This window comes from Phocoena phocoena, chromosome 15 (genome assembly GCF_963924675.1).
Source record: "Phocoena phocoena chromosome 15, mPhoPho1.1, whole genome shotgun sequence".
Lineage (NCBI taxonomy): Eukaryota > Metazoa > Chordata > Mammalia > Artiodactyla > Phocoenidae > Phocoena > Phocoena phocoena.
Window position 1 is genome coordinate 6,414,493 of NC_089233.1, and position 25,402 is coordinate 6,439,894.

The 25,402-nt window shown below is 43.9% G+C and overlaps 1 protein-coding gene across 2 annotated transcripts; it reads right to left on the reverse strand.

Moving 5' to 3' along the window:
* Positions 1-6,138: 6,138 nt before the first annotated feature.
* Positions 6,139-22,754, reverse strand: TRIM4 (tripartite motif containing 4). Of its 2 annotated transcripts, XM_065892856.1 has the most exons (7): positions 22,362-22,754; positions 19,996-20,070; positions 15,637-15,732; positions 14,716-14,946; positions 13,687-13,709; positions 13,323-13,420; positions 6,139-6,725 (listed from the first exon to the last, which is right to left on the reverse strand). In XM_065892856.1, exons 1-7 carry the CDS (start codon positions 22,752-22,754, stop codon positions 6,139-6,141), a joined length of 1,503 nt encoding a protein of 500 aa, XP_065748928.1. The 2 variants fall into 2 exon arrangements, with proteins under 2 accessions (XP_065748928.1, XP_065748930.1); XM_065892858.1 differs by lacking the exon at positions 19,996-20,070.
* Positions 22,755-25,402: the final 2,648 nt, after the last annotated feature.

Sequence of the window (25,402 nt, forward strand, 5' to 3'; positions counted from 1 at the left end):
AAGGATAGACTTCCCTGGGACACGTGCCCATCTCCTGCAGGGGTTGGAGACGGAGGGTGGTGATAGAATAAGAAAAACATGGATTTGGGGGACCTTCCCTGGTGGTCCAGTGGATAAGACTCCACGCTCCCAATGCAGGGAGCCCGGGTTCGAGCCCTCGTCGGGGAACTAGATCCCACATGTGTGCCGTAACTAAGTCCACATGCCACAACTAAGACCCGGTGCAGCCAAAATAAATAAATACTTTTAGAAAAAGGAGAAACATGGATTTGGAATGGCGTAATATTAGAAAGAAAGTGTGGTTGTGAAGGGGTGACTTTAGCAGAAGTAGGGAAGGAGTGCGTGACAGACAAAACAATGCAAGTCCACTGCTAAACTATGATGAAGAAGAATTTACTATGCTAGAGTAAAACAGGGAGGTCACTGCAGTAAACCAGGTCATAAGGGAAAGCCTCTTTTAAAAACGGCAACTAAGCTAAGATCTCTGAATTGAGGTAAGGGTTATCCAGGAAATTGAAAGTGAAAAGAAGTCCCGAGACGTCAAAGACGTGCAAAATCCTTAAGCTGAGAAAATTCTTGATGTAATTAAGGAGCTGAAAGCAAGCCAGTATGACAGTAGGTGCAATGAAGAGCAAAGTAGAAGAAGCCATGATGGATATAAGCATGAGGCAGGCGAGGGGGAGAGAGAGAGGGAGAAAGGAAGGGAAGAAGGAAGGAAGATGGAATAAAGAAAGAAAGGAGGGGGATGGAAGAGGAAGGAAGAGAAGAAAGAGAAAGGGAAAGAAGGGAGGGAGGGAAGGGAAGGTTAGGGTTAGGAAGGGAAGGGAAGGGAAAGGAGGAAAGCAAGGTCTAGTAAATTTTATTCAAAGTAGAATGTGAGTTCTTAGAAAGTTTTAAAGTAAGGAAGCATCGGACTTCCCATCGGACTCAACCTGGCGCAGTGGTTGCGAGTCCACCTGCCGATGCAGGGGATGCGGGTTCGTGCCCCGGTCCGGGAAGATCCCACATGCCGCGGAGCGGCTGGGCCCGTGAGCCATGGCCACTGAGCCTCGGCATCCGGAGCCTGTGCTCCGCAACGGGAGAGGCCACAACAGTGAGGGGCCCGCGTACCGCAAAAAAAAAAAAGTGGATCCATTTAGAGAGAAACACACTCCACAGACAGAGTGTGGGCCATCTCAGAAGTCAAGAGCAACACCTGGGTATGGGGTTGTCAGTTTTTATAGGGGTGGGTAATTTCATAGGCTAATGAGTGGGAGGGGCATCCCAGCTATTTTGGGGAAGGGGTGGGGATTTCCAGGAATTGGACCAGCGCCCCGGTTCCTCATGGTCAGCCTTGGAACTGTCATGGCACCTGCGGGTGTGTCATTTTGCACGCTGATGTGCTACCATGAGGCTCAAAGTCTAGTGGAAGTCGACTCACCTGCCATCTTGGACCTATTTGGTTCTAATCAGTTTATGTCATGTCCTCAGGCTATGTCATTCTTTTAAAGGTCGTGCCCTGCCCCCTCCCCTCCTGGTTCAGTTGCAGCACGTGGGATCTAGTTCCCTGACCAGGGATCAAACCCAGGCCCCCTGCATTGGGAGCAGAGTCTTAGTCACTGGACCACCAGGGAAGTCCCAATCCAGGGGAAAGACTTCAGCAGAACCTTATCCAGGGCCACACAGTGTGGGTGGCTTATAGCACCAATGCATGTATCCACCAGCTCTGGGGGCTAGGGGGTGCAAGCTAGATTGGAATCTGAGGTGGCCAAGATCACCTCAAGAAAGTGCAGGCTAAACAGTGCTGCCAAACTATCTTCTGGGGAGTCTTCAATGCTGCTCCCAGAGCTAAGGTTTCTGTGGTAGAGAGCTGTGTTCAGTAGCCTATGATAAACCATAATGGAAAAGAATATTTTTAAAAAAGAGAGAATCTGTATATATATATATACACACATATATATATTATATATATGTATATATACACACACACATATGTGTACGTATGTATACATAAATACATGAATCACTTTGCTGTACAGCAGTAATTAACACATTGTAAATCAACTATACTTCAATAAAAAATAGTTTCTGTGGTGAAATAAACTTAAGAAATGGTGAATAAATACCCCTCCTAAAGAGTCATATAACACACTAATAGAGTAAAGACTCAGAGAAACTAAGTAAAATAGGAAACTGACTGGGACACATTTATTCTCAATCCTGTTTGTACATCAGAAGAGTTTATTTTTAACCAATACAACAACTGGGTCCCATTCCATACCTGGAGAGATGAGAGATGGTCCAATATCAAGACCCAAAAAAGAGGCAAAAAATTGTTAATCAGATGGGTAGAAGAGAAAAAAATTTTTCTCAGTAAAAGATGCAAGTTCTTTGCAATAATAAGTAGTGAGAGAAACCAGAATGTGTCACCCCAAAATATGCCTCTTTGACATAAAAATCATTTTGAGCTGAAGGCAATTAAGAGGCAGCAAACCCAGAAACCCTAAAGGCAGGATATAAATTCTTCTTTTACCGGAGACAGACTCAGCCCAGAGGCAGTGCCAGAAGAATCTGCAAACATACACTGACCCATTTGTTTCCACACGTATATTTACCCTCACACAGTCTGCCACCCTTGGAAGACTAAAACTGCTTACCTTTGTCCTATCATCTCTCCACAGTTTTATTGTTCTTTGTCGAAGATACTATGAAAGCCAGAATTCTAAGCCAAGGCTCTGAGTTAGTATTCATTTTGTTTCTCCTGCATGATGTGTTGCATGTGTTAAACTTTTTCTTGTTAATCTTTCTTTTCGTTAGAGTCCCAGCTGAAAACCTCAGATAAGTAGAGGCAAAGTTTTACCTCCGTTATAGTAGTATAAAGGGAGGCTTATAAAGGCCTTTTCTTTGAGAAAAGAGGAAAAGGTTTGGAATCACTGCCATCAGAAGATGTAAAAAGGAATTTAAGATCAAGCTTGTTTACCAAGCAGCCCAAAGAGCCTACTTGAAGTCAGAGAACAAGTCTTTGTAGCAGAACCAACCAACCTGGTTCAACAGCCCAGAAAGAAGAGTGGAGGAAAGGTACTAATGAGTTTCCCAAGGACTGGAAATTAACAATGTAGGTATTGTCGACAAAAAACTAATCGATCTAAGAAGGAAATGGAAAATTTTATTCGAGCCAAATTTGAGGATTATAATCCAGGAAGAGTATCTGAGAAAGCTCTGAGAACCGTTCCACCCGTTAGAAGTCAAGGCACAGTTATACAAGTTTTTTGAGATGGGGGCTGTACATCAAATGACATATTAATGACAGTTTACATCGGATCTAAGCACCACGTGACCCCTTATCAAGAAGGAAAGTTATCTTTTAGGGAGCTGTCTTGTTGATGCTAGAATGCTGCTCTTTATGGTCGAGCAGGTATTTCTGCTGATGGGGGAGGTTTGGCCGATGCATAGTGCAGACACAAGATGCACAGTGCAGGGACAGAGACCAATCGGCAGAGAAAATTTTTTGTTTAAATTTTTCTTGCCTTGCCATAAAATATGAATATTATTTCACAGTACTGAAGGAAGTCCTGATGGGCAAGTGTGTTAAATTCCCAAGTTCCACAAACTGGGTGGCTTAAAACAACAGAAATTTACTGTCTCACAGTTCTGGAGGCCAGAAGTCTGAAATGAGGGTGTTTGCGGGGCCATGATCCCTCAGAAGCTTCTAGGGGAGGATTCTTCTTTGCCTTTTCCAGCATCTAGCAGCCCCAGGCGTTCATTGGCTTGTGACAGCATAACTCCAGCCTCTCCCATAGCCATCTTCCCTCTGTGTCCTCACATGGCACTTCCGTGTATGTAAGTGTATGTGTGTGTGTACAAAATTCCCTCTAGGGCTTCCCTGGTGGCGCAGTGGTTGAGAATCTGCCTGCCAATGCAGGGGACACGGGTTCAAGCCCTGGTCTGGGAAGATCCCACATGCTGCGGAGCGGCTGGGCCCGTGAGCCACAATTACTGAGCCTGCGCGTCTGCAGCCTGTGCTCCGCAACAAGAGAGGCCGCAATAGTGAGAGGCCCGCGCACCGCGATGAAGAGTGGGCCCCACTTGCCGCAACTAGAGAAAGCCCTCGCACAGAAACGAAGACCCAACACAGCCAAAAATAAATAAATAAAATTAAAAAAAAAAAAAAATTCCCTCTAAGGATACTAGTGATACTGGATTAGGTCCCACCCTAATGGCCTCATGTGAATTTCCAGATAAGGTCACATTCACAGCTAGGACTTCAACATATCTTTTTCTCTGGAGGACAGAATTCATTCAACTCATAACAGCAAGTATCTTGGAGAGTGAAGGAGAACTCAGCAGAAATCACTGAATGAGGGGGATTGCTCCAGCTGCAAAGGGAGACAAGCCAGGATGGGCTGGGACACAGGAAGGGGAGGACGGATTAGGGAGGGTGCTGGAAGTTTTGTAAGAAGCTGCCAGAAAGCCTATTGCAAGTCTGGGAGGAGACACATTAAAATGTTAGTGGTGCTGGGATTATCAATAACTTTAATTTTCTTCACGCTTTTTATATGTTCCAAAGTTTCTATAATAAGTACGTGATTTTATAACCAGAGAGAAACATTCATTATTTTTCAAATAACTCTCCAGTAACAGTCACAAACCTCTGAGCGCATACAATCTAGCGCAGGAAGGTAAAGAGAGGAGGACACTCACACAGGGTAAAAACATGTAACAAAATAAAAACCTGAAACAAAGGTGCTGGAGACCACAATCAGCATTCAGTAAGTGCTCACGTAGGTGAGTGTAAGGTGAACGTAGAGTAGAGAAGACCAGGACTTTCCTCTCAGATCTAGATTCAATCCCAACATGCCCATTTGACAGCTGGGCAGGACTGAGCAAATTAATCTCAAGGTTTGTTTTTTCTTTTGTAAAGACAGGATTTTAATTTCCATCTCTGTTGCAAGAGTCACGTGGGAGCATTATGTGAAGAGGTTAGCACAGTGTAAATACTTAACATTTACTTAATGTAAATCCCAACATTTTCAGGATGACATGAATACCTTGTGCACACAGTATACGACTCTGACGAATGGAGAGCATAATGAACCCTTGAGGGCAGAGACACGGTCAGGTGAAGAGTAACAACACGGGCAGAGCAGGGGAAGACTGCCTCAATTTTCCAATCCAAGAAGTGAGGAATATCAGTACTTACTGGAAAGAAGAGGAATTACATGACTAAACAGAAAGGGATTCTATAAAGCTGTCAAGTTTCAGGAAGAAAAGTGAGACAGGCCTGTACTGTGAGGTGTCCAAGCTTTGCGCCTAGAGCACTGGTTAGGATACTTCAGCCTGCAAGTGACCAGAAGGCAACTAGACTGCCTTATACAATAAAGAAGCAATAATCTCATATAACAAGAAATTCAGGATTAGGGAAATTCCGACCATTTCACGATGCCAACAAAGACCACATTTCTCCTCCTTTTTCCACGGTTACTGTGCTCCTCTCAGTTCCAGTATACCTACTAACAACAGGAGAGGGGCTGTGTCTTCCCAAACATCTCTTTCTAAAAAGCTAAAAAACTTTCCTCAGAGGCACCTTGGAGAATTTCTCACCCCGCCTCACTGGCCAGAAGCCCCTCCTATGGGCCTGTGTCTCCCTGAAGCACGTGGAGGGCACATCCTGAGCAGTTCATTTAGGAAGAACCAGAGGAGAAGGAGAAAAAGTGGGCCAAGTGGCTACTGGAAAGACACCCAGCAGGGTCTCCCACATCTGTCTACGCACATGATGTCCAGGGGGGCTGAACAAAATGTGAAGCTGTAATCTGAATGGACAGAATTGAGGGACCACCCAGGATGGATTTATATATGAAGTCAAAGATGAGGGCCAGGGCTTCCCGGGTGGCGCAGTGGTTGAGAGTCCGCTTGCCGATGCAGAGGACATGGGTTCGTGCCCCGGTCCGGGAAGATCCCACATGCCACGGCAGCGGCTGGGCCCGTGAGCCATGGCCGCTGAGCCTGTGCGTCCGGAGCCTGTGCTCCACAACGGGAGAGGCCACAGCAGTGAGAGGCCCGCGTATCGCAAAAAAAAAAAAAAAAAAGATGAGGGCCAAGGGATGTATGTACCTGGGCTGGGGCACAAGGCGAAGATTCTTGGGCAGGAGAGGAACAGCCTCATTTCCCACCAGTTGCTGGTGGGATGACTAAAGATGCTAATGGACTCAACCAAAAAAACGGCCGGAGACGTGAGATGGAAGGACAGGAAAAAGTGTGTAGGTGTTCTCCATCCACAGCACTGTAGAATGAGATTTCCCCAGCCCTGTGATCTAGGAAAACTCCCACCCGGTGAAGAGCTGGCTCTAGCTTGGTAGGCCTCACAGAGATGCCTGTCAGGGGCCAATAGCCAGCAGAACTCCAACAAAGAGCCCAGATTCCCATGCGGGGGGACATTGTTGAACTACCAGTAATCCCCATGATGTCCTCCCGACACAACCCCACAGCAACCTCCAGGCTACCTTGGTGCTCAACTTCCCAGTAATGTTTCCCTGAGGTGAAAACGTTTTTTCCCAAAACGCAGGGTAAGTGCTGAAATCTCTCCACAAAGTCTGTGGTCCTCTGAGGATTCCTCCATCCAGCAAAGTAGCTCCACGCTGTAGAAAATAGTGGCCAAGAACTGGCTGATTCTCCATTTTTCACATATCTCCCTTCCTGGGAGAAGACAAGTTTGGGATAAGCAGTGTCCTCAGCTAGATTTACAGCCACTGCAGAGAAAATGAGAGCTGAGATCAATAATGCAAGAGCTTACCACCAACCCTCCTCCAGAAACACCCTCTGTCCCAGCTTCAGTACCACCCTTCTTCTCCTATCACATACTGTTAGGGATAAGACGACTCATTGTCCTTCAACTGACCGTCAGCTGGGCCTAACAGGCCACAGTGTGTGTTAGTGACCTGAAATCTTCATTCCCCTTCTGCTTTCAAAGACTATGATCTAGAAAATGGGGAGCCCATTATTTCATGGCCCCAAGTCTTCACCACCAGCATAAAATTTGGAGAAACAGTAACAAATACTGCCTTGTTGAATGAGGACCAGAACCAAAGCTGTCGACTGGCTGGTTCTTTGTACAGGAACACACAGATATCATCATTAACAAGGTATCTCTTTACCGATTCCAGCTGTTCACTGGGCATCTCTGCAAGCCCCCAGCAGGTAACTCAAAACCGAATTCAGAGCATCCCAAGTCCCCTTCCACTCTCTTGGGACTAATCCTCCCTCACATGCAGACTTTGTTTTCTATGTTCTCTAAGGTCTAATAATATTAGCTCCACCCAAACACTCACACTTGGAAATCTTAAGGTTATTTGATTCTTCTTTCTTCTGACCCTCGGTGGCTAATTAATCTCCAAGTCCTATCAATTCTACCTCTCAAATATCACTCAGGTTCTTTTCTCCCTCTCCTTTCCCATCGCCATTGTCTTCACTCGGACCTTCTGCATCTTTCACTGTAACCGTGTCTATAACTTCCTCCCTGGGCTGCCTCCAACTTCTCTTCCCTCCTAGACTCTCCATGTCTCTTTAGTTTGCTGAGCGTTGTTTTTCTTTTCTTTTGTTTTTTTTAATCACAAATGAATGTTAGATTTTTTTTTTTTTATTTAGCACCATAACTGGAGTATAACTGCTTTACAATGTTGTGTTAGTTGCTGCTGTATAACAAAGTGAATCAGCTATACATATATCCCCATATCCCCTCCCTCTTGCGTCTCCCTCCCCCCGCCCCAGGTGGTCACAAAGCACTGAGCTGATCTCCCTGTGCTATGCGGCTGCTTCCCACTAGCTATCTATTTTACGTTTGGTAGAGTATATATGTCAGTGCCACTCCCTCACTTCGTCCCAGCTTACCCTTCCCCCTCCCCGTGTCCTCAAGTCCTGAATGTTAGATTTTGACAAGGACTTTTTCTGCAACTACTAGGTGATCAAATCGTTCTCCTTTTTTTAAGTTGCTAACGCCGTGAATTATATTGACTTTCAAATGTTAAACCAAACCTGCTTTTCTACAATAAACCCCATTTGGCTGTGATGTATTATACACTGTTGAATTCAATTTGCTAAAATTTTCTTTAGAATTTTACTATGTTCGTGAGGGACACTGATCTATAGTTCTCTTCTCTTATAATGTCTTTGTCTGATTTTACTATCATGCTAATGCAGGCCTCATAGAACAAACTGGGAATAGTCTCTTCAATTTTTTGTTAAGAGTTTATGTAGAATAAATATTTTTTAAATGTTTGGTGAAATCACCAGTGAAACCATTTGGAAAGGTTTCTAACACAAATTTCTTTAATAGAAATAAGGTTATTCCAGTTACCTATTTTTTCTTGAGTCAGCTTTAGTCATTTGAGTCTTTTACGGACTTTGTCCATTTCATCTATGTTGTCTGATATATCAGCATAAAGTTGTTTGTAATATTCCCTTATCATCCTTTTAATATCTATAGAATTTGTAGTGATGATGCCTCTCTCATTCTTAATACTAGTGATGTATCTGGTCATTCTGCTTAAAATATATCAATAAAATTGATATTCTCAAAGAAAGAGCTTTTGGTTCCACTAACATTTCTTTTGTTTTCTGTATTCTATTGCAATGACTTATGCTCTGATTTTTATTATTTCCATTCTTCTGTTTTGGGGGGCTTTATTTGCTCTTCTTTCTCTAGTGTCTTAAGGTAGATACTGATGTCACTGATTTAAGAACTTTCTTCTTTTATAATATGGGTGATTAGTGCTATACATTTCCCTGTAAGTGTCGCTTTAGCTGTATCCCACAAATTCTGAAATGTTGTGTTTTCCTTTTCATTCAGTTCAAAGTATCAACACTCTCTACTTCCCTTTTGATTTCACCTTTAATTCACGGATTATTGAGAAGTGTGTCATTTAGTTTCCTAACATTTGGGGAACTTCCAAGGATTTTTTTTTTTTAACTGATTTCTAACTCAAATGCATTGGGGTCAGAGAACACACTTTGCATGGCTTGAATCCTTTTGAATACTGACGTATGTCTCATGGCCCACCCTGTTCTACCTTAGAAAATGTTCCATGTACACTCAAAAAGAATATGTACGCTGTCTTTGTTTGGGGCAGTATTCTATAAATAACAGGGTGGGCAAGTTGGTTGACACTGCTATTCAAATTGATAGTGTTATTCAGTCTAATATATCCTTACTGATTTTCTGCCTACTTGTTCTAAAAATTATTTTTAAAAGGTACTGAAAATTCCAGCTATAACTGTGGATTTGCCTGTTTCTCCTGGCAGCTCTATTAATTTTTGCTTAATATATTTCGAAGCTCTGTTATTAGGTGTATAAATGTTTAGAACTGTTATGTCCTCCTGATAAAATGACTCCTTATTCATTAGGACTTGACTTTATCTCTGGTAATAGTCCTTGCTCTGAAATCTTCTTGATATTAATATAACCATTCCAGATTTCCTTTGACTAACGTTAGCATGGTATAGCTTTTCCCATTGTTTTACTTTTAACATTTAATGTGCGTTCCTTGCAGCATATAGTTGGGTCTTGCTTTCTTTATCCAATCCAACCAGTCTGTCCCTTCTGCTTAGGACCATTTATACTTAATGTGATTATTAATATGATTAGGTTTGTGTCTATCATCGTTATGTTTTCTATTTGTCCTATTCTTTTTTCCTCTTTTTTGCCTTCTTTCTGATTAACCAAGCATTCTTATGATTCCACTTCATCTCCCTTGTTGACTTATTAGTTACAACTCTTTTATCTTAGTGATTGCCGTAAGGTTTATAACATACACCTTTAACTTAACAGCCTACCATCAAGACATAGCATAACACTTCACATATAAGAATTGTATAATAGGGACTTACCTGGTGGTCCAGTGGTTAAGAATCCACCTTCCAATGCAGGGAACATGGGTTCGATCCCTGGTCGGGGAACTAAGATCCCACATGCCGCAGGGCAACTAAGCCCATGCACTGCAACTACTGAGCCCACGTGCTCTAGAGCCCATGCACCACAACTAGAGAGAAGCCCGCTCGCCTCAATGAAGCGCCTGCATGCTGCAATGAAAGATCCTGCATGCCGCACTAAGACCCGACGCAGCCAAATAAATAAATACTTTAAAAAAAAGAACTGTATAACGGTATACTTGTAGTTCTCCCCTCCCAACATTCATGCTGTTATTGTTGTGCATTTTACTTGTAAATATGTTATAAACTCTATAATATGTTATTTTCTGTCTGTTTAAACAGTCAATTACTGTATTTGTCAGGGTTCTCCAGAGAAATAGAACCAACAAGATGTACGTGTATAGAGAAAGAGATTATAAGGAATTGTTTCATGTGATTATGGTGACTGGCAAGTCCAAATCCACTGTGTGTGACAGAAGGCTTACAACCCAGGGAAAAGTGATGTTCCAGTTCAAAGGCCACACGGCAGGAAGAACCAAAGCTGCAGATGGAGTCCTAAGGCAGCCTGCTGTAGAATTCCCTCTTGTTCAGGGTGAAAAGTCAGCCTTTTGTTCTATTCAGGACTGCAACTGATTAGATTAGGCCCACCAGCATTATGGAGAGCAATCTGCTTTACTCAAGTTTCCTGGGGTTTTTTTTTGTTTTTTTTTTTTTTCGGTACGCGGGCCTCTCACTGTTGTGGCCTCTCCCGTTGCGGAGGACAGGCTCTGGACGTGCAGGCTCAGCGGCCATGGCTCATGGGCCCAGCCGCTCCACGGCATGTGGGATCCTCCTGGACTGGGGCACGAACCCGTGTCCCCTGCATCAGCAGGCGGACTCTCAACCACTGTGCCACCAGGGAAGCCCAAGTTTCCTGATTTAAATATTAATCTCATCCCAAAACACTCTTACTGTCACAGCAACACCTGAAATAATGTTTGACCAAATATCTGGGCACCTTGTGCCCCAGTCAAATTAACACATAAATTAGCCATCCCTATTACCTTTTAATGAGATTTAAGTAATGACAGAAGTACATATTTCTTTATGTCATTATCATTTCAGAAGATGTTTTACTCCTTTGTGTAGATCTGACTTCCATCTGGTATCATTTTCCTTCTGCTTAAAGGACTTCCTCTAACATTTCTTGCAGTGTTGGCCTGATAAACTCTTTCTGTTTCTGGATATCAGCAAACATCTTTGTTTCACTTTGTTTTTGAAGGGTATTTTTGCCAGGAATAAAAGTCTGGGTTAACAGTTATTTTCTTTCATTCCTTTAAAGATTTTGTTCACTTGCATTGCTTTCAATGAGTAATGTGACATCATCTTTATCTTTGTTCCACTGTAACATGTCCTTTTCAACTTGTTGCATTTAAAATTTTCTCTTTATCACTGGTTTTGGTGTAGTTTTCATCATGCTTAGGATTTGCTGAGTTTCTTGGATCTGTGTACTTATAGTTTTCATCAACTTTGGGAAGTTGTCGGTCATTATTTCTTCAAATGTTTTTTCTGTCTCATCCCCATCCCACTCCTCTCCCTGAGGGGTACCAATGACCAGACACAAGGCTGCATGAAAATGACCCACAGCTCACTGATGCTATTTTCATTTTTTAAGTTTTCTTCTCTGTGTGTTTCATTTTGCATAGTTTCCACTGCTCTATCTTTTCAAGCTCACTAAGCTTTTTTTCTGCAATGACCCATTAACCCCAACCAGCTTGTTCTTCATCTCAGTTACAGTAGTTTTCACCTCTAGAAGTCTGTCTGGGATTTTTTTATATCTTCCATGTCCCCATATGCCTCTTTACAAAATAGTTACAACAACTGTATTAATGTTCTTCTATGCTTATTCTAGCGTCCAGGTAAAGCCTGGATCAGTTTCAATTGATTATTCTCCTCATCATGGGTCATGTTTTCCTATCTTTTTGCCTGCCTAGTAATCTTTGATTGGATGCCAGGCATTGTGGTTTTACATTGTTGGGTACTCATTTTTTTAAATTCCTATCCATCTTGTTGAGCTTTGTTCTGGGATGCAGTTACTTGGAAATAATTTCATCCTTTTGAGTCTTATTTCATGATTTGTAAAGTGGGTCCAAAGCAGTGCTCAGTGTAGGGTTAATTATTCCCCACTAATGAGGCAAGATTTTCCTGAGTACTCTACCCAGTGCCCCACGAATTAAGAGTTTTCCAGAGGCTGGTAGGAACAGGCATTGTTCCTGGCCCCGTGTGAGCACCAGGAACCGTTTCTTCTACTCATTTTGGAAATTTCCTTCCTCACACTCGGTTAGTTCTTCACAAGCATGTACTGATCAGCATTCTGCTGAATGTTCACGGCGTGTCTCTGTAGATCATCTGGGTTCTCTCTCTGTCCAGCTCTCTCCTCTCCAGTACTCTGTCCAGTGCTCTGTAAACGCTCACTGCTTTGTTCTCCCTGGACTCTCAGCTCCACTCCTCAACTCAGGAAGTCCACCTGGCTCCACCTCTGTTACCCTCTCTGAGGTGGGCTGGAAACTCTCTCAAGGCTGTAGGCTGGGGCCATCGTAGAGCGCACCTCATTTGTTTCACATTTCCCATGGATCACTGGCCTTCACTGCCTGAGGTCCAGCGTTTTAAAAACTGCTGCTTTATGTATTGTCTGTTTTGGGATTTTTTTTTTTTGGTCAACTAAGTTTCAGGAGTAAATCCAGTCCCTGTTACTGCATTTTAGCTGGAAGTAGACATCCACAACGTGATTCCTAATCAGGTACACGCACATGAGAATTGAGTGCATACCTTTACATCACGTACGTGCCTTGGTACTTCCCTGGAGATCTAATAAGTTTATCTTCAGTCTTTCCTACACTCATCTTAAACTCAGTTCCTGCCTTTCCCCATATGCACCTTATGGTTGAGTCACATCAGGTACCCTCTCCTCCATTTTCTCCACACCTTAGCTCATGCTGCCGCCTCTGCCTGGAACAGGATTCCCTCATTTTCCACTTGGCAAACTGCTACTCATCCTTCAAATTCCCAAACAACTGTCATCACCTCTGCTGTGAAAACTTTCCCACTTCACCCCCAACAGAGGTCTTCCTCTGTAGTTTTGCAGTATTTTATTCATACCACTGATAAACACTGGATCCCACTGTATTAGAATAAAGTGATATGTGTCTGTCTCTCCAATTTGTAGGCAAATAGGTCTTTTTCTTTTTGTATCACAAGTACCTTATAACACACAGTATGTGTTATAAATGGATGTTTCTTGAATGAAGCATATATCCATTTATTCCTAAGTACTTATTACCATTTTCCTGACCCTCCTGTCAGCTGCATGCTCTGTTTTCTCTTTCCTTTCCAGACTTCTCTCGTTCATTCTCTGAGCTCCAACTCCCAGAAATTCTGCTCACCTTGAAATCGCTTCAGCATTTCCTTCATCATTGGTAGCCGGCACACAGTCTTCACCTTTAGAACTTCAAAGGAATAGGTCACATCCTGGTTCTCACACCTAAGAGAAGTACAGAAGGCTGCTCTGCTTAGGAGACAACTAGGACACCCAAGACCCCCAACTCCCAACTGAAGGTTCAAATCCCAGAGCTCAGACTACTTCTCTCCCATTCCTCCCGGCAAAAGTGAACAGTGGAACTCCTCCCCGACAACCCCCTCACGTCAACGTCCACACTGATCTATGGAGCCCAGGCCTCATTTCCCCTCTGCTTGGCCTGTATCTTTACCATTCTACTCAAGCCCCCATAAGAAGGCAAGAGTTTGTACCTGGTCAACACATCTTTTGGATTCTGTGAAGAGAAGAAAGAAATAAGTTATGTACCTTCCCCTAGAGATCTGTTACTCAACTTTGTGAGCAGGTATTTTTCTGTCAGTTGCTTTGATTAACGTCACATATGCTCTCATGCTGTCAAACCCAATGCATTAACACAATGTAGTCTTTGTTTCATGTGACCCCTCTGAACTATTTAACAATGTTGACCAATCCTTTCCTTGAAGCCCTCCTCTTTCTCCTTTGGCAGTATGACATTAGCTCTCTCCTGGCTTTTTGCTTACTTCTCCGTCTACACTCTTTCAATCACAGACAAATGTTAGTGAGGATGTGGTGGGAATATAAAATGGAAAAAGGTAGCTTGGAAAAAGGCAGTTTCTTTAAAATTTGAATATAAATATAGCATACAGCCTAGCACAGAGAGAAAGGAAAACATATGTCCACACAAAGAATGACAGACAAATGTTAAAGCAGCATCCTTCCTAATAACCAAAAGGTGGTAACAACCCAAATGTCCATCAACTGGTGAACAGATATAAAAATGTGGTATATTCTACAATGGAATACTATTCTGGAATTTAAAAAAGGGATGCAAATACAATACTAATATATGCTACAACATGAATGAATCTCAAAAACATTACACTAAATGAAATAATCCATATACAAAAGAAATGTGTTGTTTCAAAGATTCTGCTATAGTATATCTTTAGACATGAAATTGGAACCTCACTGCTCAGTCAAATTGTAAACGTTCTAGACAGTTCTTGGAATCTAAGTATCTCATATTACCTGAGCTCATCAGGCCTAAATTTCACATTAATTTCCTTTGAAAGATGAATCTTCGACTCTTTAATTGTATAATGAAAATAATAACACAACAGCAACACAGAGAAAACATGTCTTCTACTAAACCCACTCACCAGGAAGGACATTCAGTTCTAAAGGCAAGAGGGAGTTCAGTTAGGGATGTTAAATAACAACTCTGTAAAGACAAAGACTACGCCCTTCCCTGCCGGTCTCACCTGGAGCAGCTCCAGGGTGGAGCTCTGGCTCTTCTCCCCCACCTCGAAGATGAGCTTCTTCATGGAAGTGATCATCTGATTGAGCCTTAATGTGTTCTCATTCTGTTTCTTCTTTGTCTCTTCTTCTTCTTGGCTCAGTCTCTTAAGAAACAATTGCTCTTCTTCAGCCAGGAAGACGTGCAGCTTTGCAAACTCCGCACTGACTCTCGTTCGCTTATTCTTCATCTTCTCCTATAGCCACAGGGGACTGGCTCAGTCTTGTTCTGCCTGGCCCTTCCTCCTAAATTCCTTGCACATGACTCCCTAACAACCCATGATCCTTCCATCCAAATCACCTTCTCTAGAAAAGTTCCTGCCCAGCCCCTACAAATTTCCCCTACTCCTTTCTTTACACCTACTTGATATCTTTGTACTAGTCTATATAGTATTAGTTCATTCTTTGTAACATCTGAGTCTCTGTTATGATAGCAATGCCTTGTTTGTACACTTTTTAAACTAAAATGCACTTGCACATCTATTATTTAATTTAGCCCTCAGATCACCTACCATTTAGTTAAATCTTAGATGTGCGTATGTGCGCCCACATCATGCCTCCCAACTGGACTAGCATCTCTGGAAGCAAAGTCCATTTGCTTTCCACAGTGCCACAGACCCAAATCAACTCCAATGTAGGAAGCCAACCTAGGCAGAAAGCAGGAAGCAAAGGAACACTACCCTTGAGATATGAGGATGAAGTGTGTGGAACTCATGTTGCCCAAAGACACAGGTCAGTAGAGGTAGATTCTTCCTGTTCTATCACCTTATGTGAAAGGGGCCTAACAACTGGTGAGATCCACAAGCTCTTCCCAGCGAAAGCCCTTGAGCGGCCTCAGACTAAAAGGACTCAAGGGCAAGAAATACCCAACCAACTTCTGCTCTTACCTTCCACTCTGCAGCATTCTTCACTTCCATGTCCTGTAAATGCATGGCTTTATTCATCTTGGCTGTCAGACTATGTTGAGTCTTCAGAAGTTTTTCCTGTCAGCAGAAACACGCATAAGTAAGAAATCATCTCTCCCAGCATCTTCCTTGTTCAAGAGCTAAAAGTCACCTAATTCAAACAGGGGATGAGATTGAGAAAATGCTGAAGATGACTACAGGCTAATGCATAAGAATTATTCTGGGGCTGCCCCGGTGGCGCTGTGGTTGAGAGTCCGCCTGCCAATGCAGGGGACACGGGTTTGTGCCCCGGTCCGGGAAGATCCCACATGCCGCGGAGCGGCTGGGCCCGTGAGCCATGGCCGCTGAGCCTGAGCGTCCAGAGCCTGTGCTCCACAACGGGAGAGGCCACAACAGTGAGAGGCCCGCGTACCGCAAAAAAAAAAAAAAAAAAAAAGAATTATTCTGGTCTAAAATCATCATAATACAATATAGAGTATGCCTATTAAACAGACAAAAATTTAAAATTGTTAGAAGATTAATAAATGCCTAGTCCTGGCACGGGAAAAGGCCTCTGGCACCATAATAGTAGGAGAGTGAAGGTCCCATCTTTTTGAAGAGCAACTGGCAGGATTTAACAAAATTTAAAATATGCATAATCCTATTTCTAATAATATCCAACAAAACATTAGCAAAAATAATAGGTATAGGAATGTTAACTGCAGCATTATTCACTACCCATCAATGTGAAATCATTAAATTATGGTATATTGATACTCTACATCAATTTCAGGTAGCTCTCTATATGATTCCGTTTTGAAAAGAACAAATATACATGTGTCTGTGCAAGTGTGTGCGTTTGTATCTGAACAGAGGGAAAATCCGGAAGGGTATATACCTAAGTATTATTAACACTGCTTATCTCTGGGGAATAGGAATGGCTTGAAAGTTGGAGGGGGAGGACTAGAAATTTTATAAATCTCTGTTTTGTTTGAATTTCTACAAGAGGCACATATTCTTTTTATAATTAGAAAAAAACAAATAAGCTATTAAAAAAATTGAGTCGATCAGAAGGAACACAGTGGGCTGCAGAGGGGAAGCACCTAACAGCAGAATCTCAGGGATGACCTTAGAGACAGAGGCAGACAGGTTAGAGACATGCACAAATCACTGTCAAATCTGATGTACGTGTGAAGGCTGTCATGAGATAAATAGCTCCTTTGAATGTGACCAAGATTTTTTTTAAGCTTTCAAATATATTTGAAATAGAACTTTTCAGTTTTTAAAAGCCCTTAACAATTTTCAGTATGTATGAATTTTCCTGTTTCATTACCTAAGCTTTTTTGTATCTTGCCACAGTTGGGCTCTTATAGTGGTCCCCTGAGTAAACTTGGTAACGTTCTGGGAGCAGAAAACTTCTTCCCTGCAATAACAGAAACTGCCACGAGGTGGCAGGACGGCAACACAAGCATTTCAAAGCTGGGTAGACGCACCAAAGTTTAAAAATCACTCTTCATTTAACATCAGACAATTGTGTGTATATAAAACTATAATAAAAGAGCAGACATTTATAGAATGAAGACATTTGCTGACTTGTGATCATGTAGTTCAAACGACATGAAACTTCAAATCAGGTCTGAGTTTCAGTCTAGACCTTCACAAACTAGCTATGGATCTGTGGTCAAGTCAGCCTCACACATTTTCTGGGCCACAGCTGCCTTACCTAGAAGATGAAGACAACGAGACTAGATGGTCTTTTCTTAAACACCATCCCAGCACTTAGGTTCTGTGAATTTGAGTCACTGTAACCTCTGTATCCAACCCAAGCAGGGAGGTCTACCTCCAATATACATATCAAATCTGCCTATCTGCCGTCCCCAGCCACCTCCTAGTTCAAGCCACCTCCTGTCTACACAACTACAATAACCTCATGACTGGGCTCCCTACTTCCAATCTTGTCCTTCTCTTATCCAGCGTCCACAGAGAAGCCAGCATAATCTTCTAAAGACCAGTCAGATCATGTCAGTCCCCTGCTTAAGATTCTCCATTGGTCTCCCGCATCACTAAGAAAATTCAAACACCTTGCAGTCCGACATAACCCCCCCTCTTGTCTGCATCTCCCAGCTCGTGCTGCTTTCCCCCTTGCCCGTGATGCTCCAGGTGTATAGGTCTTTCAGTTCCATTGATAGGTCCTGCCCTTCCCAGCCTCAGGGTCTTTGAATTTGCTATCCGCTGCCTGGGATGTTCTTCCCACAGTTCCTCAGATGGCTGATTCCTCATCCATCAAGTCTCAACTGAAATGTCATCTCCTCAGAGGAGGCTACCGTGTTCCCTTATTAAAGCCCGTGTCGCTTCTCTGGCACGGCACTATCTTTCTTTCACAGCACATATCATCATCTGCGGTCATTTACTTGTCCATGGTGTGCCTCTCACCCCCACCCTAGCCAGACTGTAAGCCCCATGGTCTTTTCACCACTGTTTGCCCAGTGCCGAGTCTGGTACTGTAGTACAGCAAGTGACACAAAACAGGTGGTTCAAGAAATACTGAGTATCTGTTAAATGAGTTAATAGCAATGAAGGGATTAGCTCCCAGAGTCACAGACTAAACATTGGCTTGAGGGAAAGAAGAGCTGGAAGCTTTTTCCAGGCAGAGTTTGCTCCCTGAAGCTTAGGACGCTATTCTTTCTCTGTTCTCTTTTTCTCTCCAACCACCAATGACTCCATTAAAGACAACTTCTGCTCTGAAAGATTTTTTTGACATTCCCTCTGTGAAGATACTAAGATGTAGGTCCATGATCCTCTATCCTATCTGTACACTAGAATCACCTAGTGAATTTTAAAACAATGCTGATGCCAAGGGCCCCACCAACTGAATCAAACACTCGCGGGGGTTGGGGGGTAGTATTGCTTAAAAGCGCTTCCAGGTGTATCCTGGGCCACTGGTGGGGCCCAAGAGGGTGAGCAGAGTGGACTAGGAATTCATCAAAGCAGGTTTCCTGGATGCAGTACTCAGGGGCTCAGATCCTCAGAGAAAGCATCTAGCACACTGTCTGCAGGGCTCAGGTGTGGGCATAGGATGGGGGATATTTTCCACGGATTTAGGGAACTCCAAACTTTTAAGTCACAGTGCACCCACCTGAGTATGTGCTTGCAGTAGGATGGTGGAAACAGAAATGCTCCACCCAAGAGCAACTTAATGTTTTTCTAGCTAACCTGGGGTGGAGATGGATAAACTAAGCAGCGATGAAGCAGAGAAGGGTGCAGAAGAGGACACACAACGGGCAACTGTGTCTAATGACCCGACTCCGGAACACCTGGCCAGTCAACCCCATGACATTCCACCCTCCCCAGCCTTACTCTCACCCACGCCCTACCTGTTGGCCCGTTTTAGTTTAATCCTGAAATCCCACCTCTTCCGATTAGTCTTCTCAGTTAGATCAGCTGTAGCAGAGTGACAAGTGACGTGGACTATAGGAATTAGAGGAACTCAGTCCAAGCTTAGCCACTTCCTAGCTTCTGTGACCCTGGCTAAGTGGTCTCACATCTCTGGGCCTCAGCTGCCTCATCTACAAAATGGGGAAAACAGAATCCATCCAACAGGGCTGCTATGGAAATTTAAAAATTACTATACGAAAAATGCTTAGAACCGTCAGTGAGGCGTAAGTAATCAACACCTGATAGCTATCATTATGATTATGATCATTGCCAAAGGTTGAAGCTTTAAGGGTTATTTTCCCCTTTCACACCTAACCACTTACACTTGCCTCAGCCCTCCCCCATACATTTTTTTGGGGGGTCTTTTGGGGGTTTTTTTTCGGCCGTGCAGTGTACCATGAGGGATCTTAGTTCCCAGACCAGAGATCGAACCCACGCCCCCTTCAGTGCAAGCGCGGAGTCTTAACCACTAGATCGCCAGGGAAGTCCCATATATTTTCTCTTCCATTTCTCTGATGGGTCCTTTCAATCTCTTTTGCTGGCTACTAAGTATTGGTGTTCCCCAAGCTTCTCTTCATGCCCCTCTTTTTTTTTTACCTTTTATGTGGTCCCTCCCGGAAAATCTAATCAGCTTACTTCTTCTAAGACTTCAAGGGTAGGCTGATGATTCTAATCTAAAATACTGTGTTTCTAGCTTCCTATGCCCCCTGCCTCTTGTCCCTCTTCCTTGACTTCCTGTCACAGTTACTTTACTCTCAACATGTCCCAAATAAGCACCAGATATCCAGACTGCCGTCCTAGACTCCTCTCTCTCCCCGACCCATCAGTTCCCATTAGTCACAATGTCATTCAGCTCCAGCTCATCATAACGCCATGCCCTCCTCTTCTCCATCACCCCTGCCCCGCACTAATTCAGGCCCTTACTACTTCTTGCTTGAAGTGGTGCAACAGCAGCCCAATTGGTCTTCTCCATTCATCCCCGTGGATGCCACAATGCACTTTCTAAAACAAAAGAACTGATCGTGTCATCTCCTGCCTTAAAAGCCTTCAATGATCCCCATTCCCTGGAAGAGAAAGCTCAGTCTTCTCAGTATGGTCAACAAGATCCCCCACAACATGAACCCTGCCTCTGTCTTCAGCCTCAACTCCCACCATCCTCCCTGCCATGCACTACCTTCCTGAAGCACAGAGCGACCTCTGGTCTTCTTATTTATCACATGCTATTCCACGTTGCCACACTACTGAATATGCTGTTCCCTTGGCCTGAATATCCTCCCCCCTACCTTGCTGTACTCATCCGTCAAGAGTGGACTCATGTTCCACTCCTCTGTGAAGGCGATCCTCACTCCTGTCTGATCACTCTAACCTCAGACCTTCTGTGTGTTGGTACAAACGTCAATAACTCTCACACACACTGAAATTACAGGACTACATGCTTATGCCCCATACAAGACAAGGCCCATGTCTTTCTCATCAATTTACGTCCAGATTCTAGAACAATGACTAGCATACAGGAAGCACCGATAAGGGTTACTGAATAAAAAAATGAATGTACACTTTCTAGTCTAACTTTGCATCTGTTTCCTGTTTGTAGTCAGCTGATAAAACCGTACAGCATTTCACAGTTTACAGTACACTTTAACTTGTATCATTAAATTCATGTTTTCAACAAGTACTTACTAGATACCAATTCAGATGGAGACCACCGGAGTGACACCGTCAGTAATGGAAGGGGGTGGGGCTACTCTGGAAAGGATGATCAAGGAAGGTCTTCAAGCTAAAGTCTAAAAGGATCTAAAGGATGGAAGGTATGAGTAGAGAGTGAACAGGCTTGAAACAAAAGCAAGAAGGCCAGTGTGGCTGGACCAGAATATGATAAACCGATTTATTTGACTGAAGCTTCTTAACCCATAAGATAAGGCATAACAGATAATCTCCAAATTCAAACATTAAGTGATTTTCCCAATTGATGAAGGAAGCTAGTAAAATCCAGACTCATCCCTACAAGCCAGGTTTTTCCCAAATCATTAGTTGTCTGACATCTGTAGGTATAAACCCGTACTGTCCAATACAGCATCCATTAGCCATGTGAGCTCCTGAAATGTGGATAGTCCGAACTGATGTGTGTAAATGTAAAGTACACAGATTTCAAAGACTATCATGAAAAAAAAAAGGTAACATATCTCATTGATAATTTTTTATATCAATCAATGTTGAATGAATGTTCATTGCAGCACTATTTACAACAGCCAGAGCATGGAAGCAACCTAAATGTCCATCAACAGAGGAATGGACAAAGATGTGGTACATACGTACAATGGACTATTACTCAGCCATAAAAAGGAACGAAATTGTGCCATTTGCAGAGGCATGGATGGACCTAGAGACTGACATACAGAGTGAAGTAAGTCAGAAAGAAAAAAATAAGTATCGTATATTATTGCATATATGTGGAATCTAGAAAAATAGTATAGATGAACTTATTTTCGAAGCAGAAATAGAGGCACAGACGTAGAGAACAAACGTATGGATACCAAGAGGGGAAGGGGGTGGGATGAACTGAGAGATTGGAAATGACATATATACACTACTATGTATAAAATAGATAACTAATGAGAACCTACTGTATAGCACAGGGAACTCTACTCGGTGCTCTGTGGTGACCTAAATGGGAAAGAAATCCAAAAAAGAGGGGACAGATGTATCCGTATAGCTGATTCACTTTGCTGTACAGCAGAACCTAACACAACATTGTAGAGCAACTATACTCCAAAATGTATATGTGAAATCACACTATCTGTGCCCATCCAAGTCAGAGAACAGCTGTAAGAAGAACCTGAGTTCTCCATTTTCTGATTATATTTTGTTTCATTTTCACAATAAAGAGGAAACAGAATGAGCTTTAAGAAAAAAAATCAATGTTGAATGATATTTTTGATAATTGGGTTAAATAAATTATTAAAATTAACATCACCTGTTTCTTTTTACCACTAGAAAACATTCTAATAACATATGTGGCTCGTATTTTTGTTTCTATTGGACAGCACTGGTATATAACCTCTCAGGATAACCGTCTTAAACTAGAAGCTCCCGGAAGCCAGTCCCTTGAAAATTCTGCGGTGATGACTGAGCCTTGCACCGGCCCTCCCAATCCCAGTTTTAACTCCAGCTCTGAGATCCGTGAGTAGCTTAACTTTTCTGAGCCTGGTGGGGATAGGATGGGGGTTCATGCTTCCAACGTGAACAGTAAACGTTCCCAGGCAATACTGGCAGCCCCGTAAGGGCCGGCTCACCCGGTAGCTCGCGAAAGCCTCGTCGACGGGGGCCATGGTGTGGGCCTGGTGCTCCTGGGACTCCCTGCACACCAAGCACACGAGCCGCTGATCGTCCTCGCAGAAGAGCCGCAGCGGCTCCCAATGGCGGCCGCACAGGCCGTGGGGCGCGGGGCCCAGGCGCCGGCGCCGCATCCTCTCCGTCAGCCTGGCCAGGGCCCAGTTGGGCCGCATCGCAGCGGGCGCCGACGGCTGCCGGCACTCGGGGCAGGGAACCGGGCTGCCGCTCTGCGCCCAGCTGCGGCGCAGGCAGCCGCGGCAGAAGTTGTGGCCGCACTCGATGGACACTGGGTCCTCGAAATAGTCCAGGCAGATGGAGCAGGTCAGCTCCTCCTGGAAGTCCTCGGCCTCCATGCTGCTCCTCGGCCCCAGAGCCGGAGTCGTGGTTGGATGAGAGGTCTGCAGGCTGCGGGAGGTGGCCTTTGGACCCGCGGCCACCGCCTCCGGCGGGAGGTTAAAGTACAGCCTCTTCCGGGGTTCGGCACCCAGCGGGGCCACGCAACCGCCGGGCGGCGGCCCTTTCCCACGCGTACTAAGGGCGCCAACCCCGCGAACCTCCGGGTTTCCTCGCGAGGGCTGCGCGCTAGGCGTGACGGGACTGCGGGCTGCAACTGGACGAACAGTAGAGATGCGGAAGTCCCCCAAGAAGCCTAGAGAGGCCTCGAGGAGCCCGTAGTTCGGGGGACGCGCCGGAATGCGACGACTGCGCAGCTGCAGCAGCTGCTGGTGAAGTAAAATGGTTAGGCGCTCATTAACTTCGTCTGGACTTCAGGTTTGCGGGTTGAGGTCAATGTTCGCCGTCCGCTCCGGAAGATTTAGGCTCTGGAGTCCTAGGCGAGCTGCTGCCCAGAAGGGCGTTCCAGGCGGGCAGCAGCCTAGCGGCAGAAGGGCCAGAAGAACGAGGCGCATCTGTGCTGCCGGGCCTGGAGTGCGGTTAAGGAGGCGCCGTGCCCCGTAGGCTGGCTCTTCTTGAAGTCTCTCCTTTTTCTTTCAGCCTCATTCTCCAGGAGAGGAAGCCGTTCTTGTCCTCCAACCCCAAGGTCTAGTTGAGTTTCTAGAAAGGCAGGATTTCTGGCTCCCCACACGAAGCCCACCAACTCGAAGCCCACAAGCTCTCCTGGAGTTCGAGGATTCAGGCGAACTGGAGAGCCAGTTTTCTACGAGGCGACCAGGGAAGGAAGTGTTTAGCCCCACGACCTAGTGGGGAGATGTCTGATCACTCTGCACTCTGATTTCCCTCTCTTTCTTCCCCAGCACAAGAGACACGCCAGGTAGAGGAAGCCCATTCTTAGAGCAGGGGCCTCACTCACCCAGTGCAGATAGAGGGTCTAATAATTAAGTTAGGGGAAAGAATCTAGGGTTAGATGGTCTTCCCCAGGTTTGAGACTTCCCACCAGTATTTTAGGTGATTCAGTGCGGAGGAGGACTGTGGGCTAAAGGATGCTCTAAGCCAGCTCTGGGTGATCTGCTGTGAGCGGCTGTCATCCTATATGCTGGGAAGGAGCAGATCCTGACCGTCCTACCTGAGAAAGTCAACACCAGGTTGTGAGAGCAGTACCTGGAGAGTGGAGCTGAAGCTGTAGTTGTTCTGAGGGCATTGTGAAAAAACTTATAGCACCGGGAGAGTGGTGGGAAGGAAATCAGGTGTTTTAAGTTAAGATTCAGAAGCACAGATGCATTGCTTTTTGGTACCCAACTTGAAGACAGCAACCGTTTTGCTATCCCAAGGCACATCCACTGAGGTTTTCAACAAGCAGTGTGCTTGCCTGTTTCAGGGAATTATCTGTTCCTCATCAGTGGATTTTTGAGCTTGTGTTTCTGAGGTGCTTGGTTTTTTATTCTTCCCTCTATTCCTTTTCTTATGAAAGAAATTTTTAATTCTTCCTGTGTCCCAAAATCAGATACCACCTTTCCTGTAATATGCTCTGTAAGTGGTCACTGAATGTATGATTAAATGATTTGGAAAGGGGGTTCCTGAGATCACTATTTTGGGGTTTTGGTGAAAGTTCCACGGGATGTCTTCAAATGTTTACAACAGATAGCTGCGTTTTCCTTGTAAATTGGAATACTATCTTGAGAAGGAATCTGAGGGCATTCCCTGGCAGTCCAGTGGTTAGGACTCCGTGCTATTACTGCAGGGGACCCGGGTTCAATCCCTGGTCCCTGGTTGGGGGAACTAAGATCCCACGTCTCGCAAGCCACACGGTGCGGCCAAAAGAGAAAAAAAAAAAAGAGAGAGAGAGAAGGAATCTTGAGTCTTAAATATGGACCAAGCAGAATGAGGTGCTCTTAAAAAAAATAATAAAAAAAAAAATAATAAAAAAAAGAATGAGGTGCTCTTATCAGTTACTGATGTTTGCCATGAGTATCTGTGGTGTGTGTCTTTGTATCTGTATGTCTGCCTTTGTATTGAACTATATCTCCTTAATGTCTTTGTGTCTTCAATCCTGCCATACTCCTGAAATGAACATCCTTCTTTACTGAAAATATTGAGGCTCCCTGATTTACAATTTTATTCATATGGAATTCCAGGGGATCCCAATTGGCCAAACAATCTTGAAAAAGAAGAACAAACTAGGGGTACTCACACTTCCCAATTTCAAACGTTATTACAAAGCTGCAGTAATCAAAACATGGTACTGCTATAAGGATAGACACGTAGATCAATGGAATCGAATTGAGAGTACAAAAACAATGCCATACATCTACAAGCAGTTGATTTTCAACAGTGGTGCCAAAACCATTATATGTAGGGAAAATAGGCCTTTCAACAAATGGTGCTGGGACAACTGGATATCTCCATGCAAAAGAATGAAGTTGGACCCTTATCTCATACCATATACAAAAATTAATTCAAAATCAAAGACCTAAATGTAAAGCTAAAACTATAAAATTTTTAGAAGGAAACATAGGTCTAATCTTCATAGTCATGGATTAGGCAATGGTTTCTTAACTATAACACCAAAATCATAAGCAACAAAAGAAAAAAATGATAAACTGGA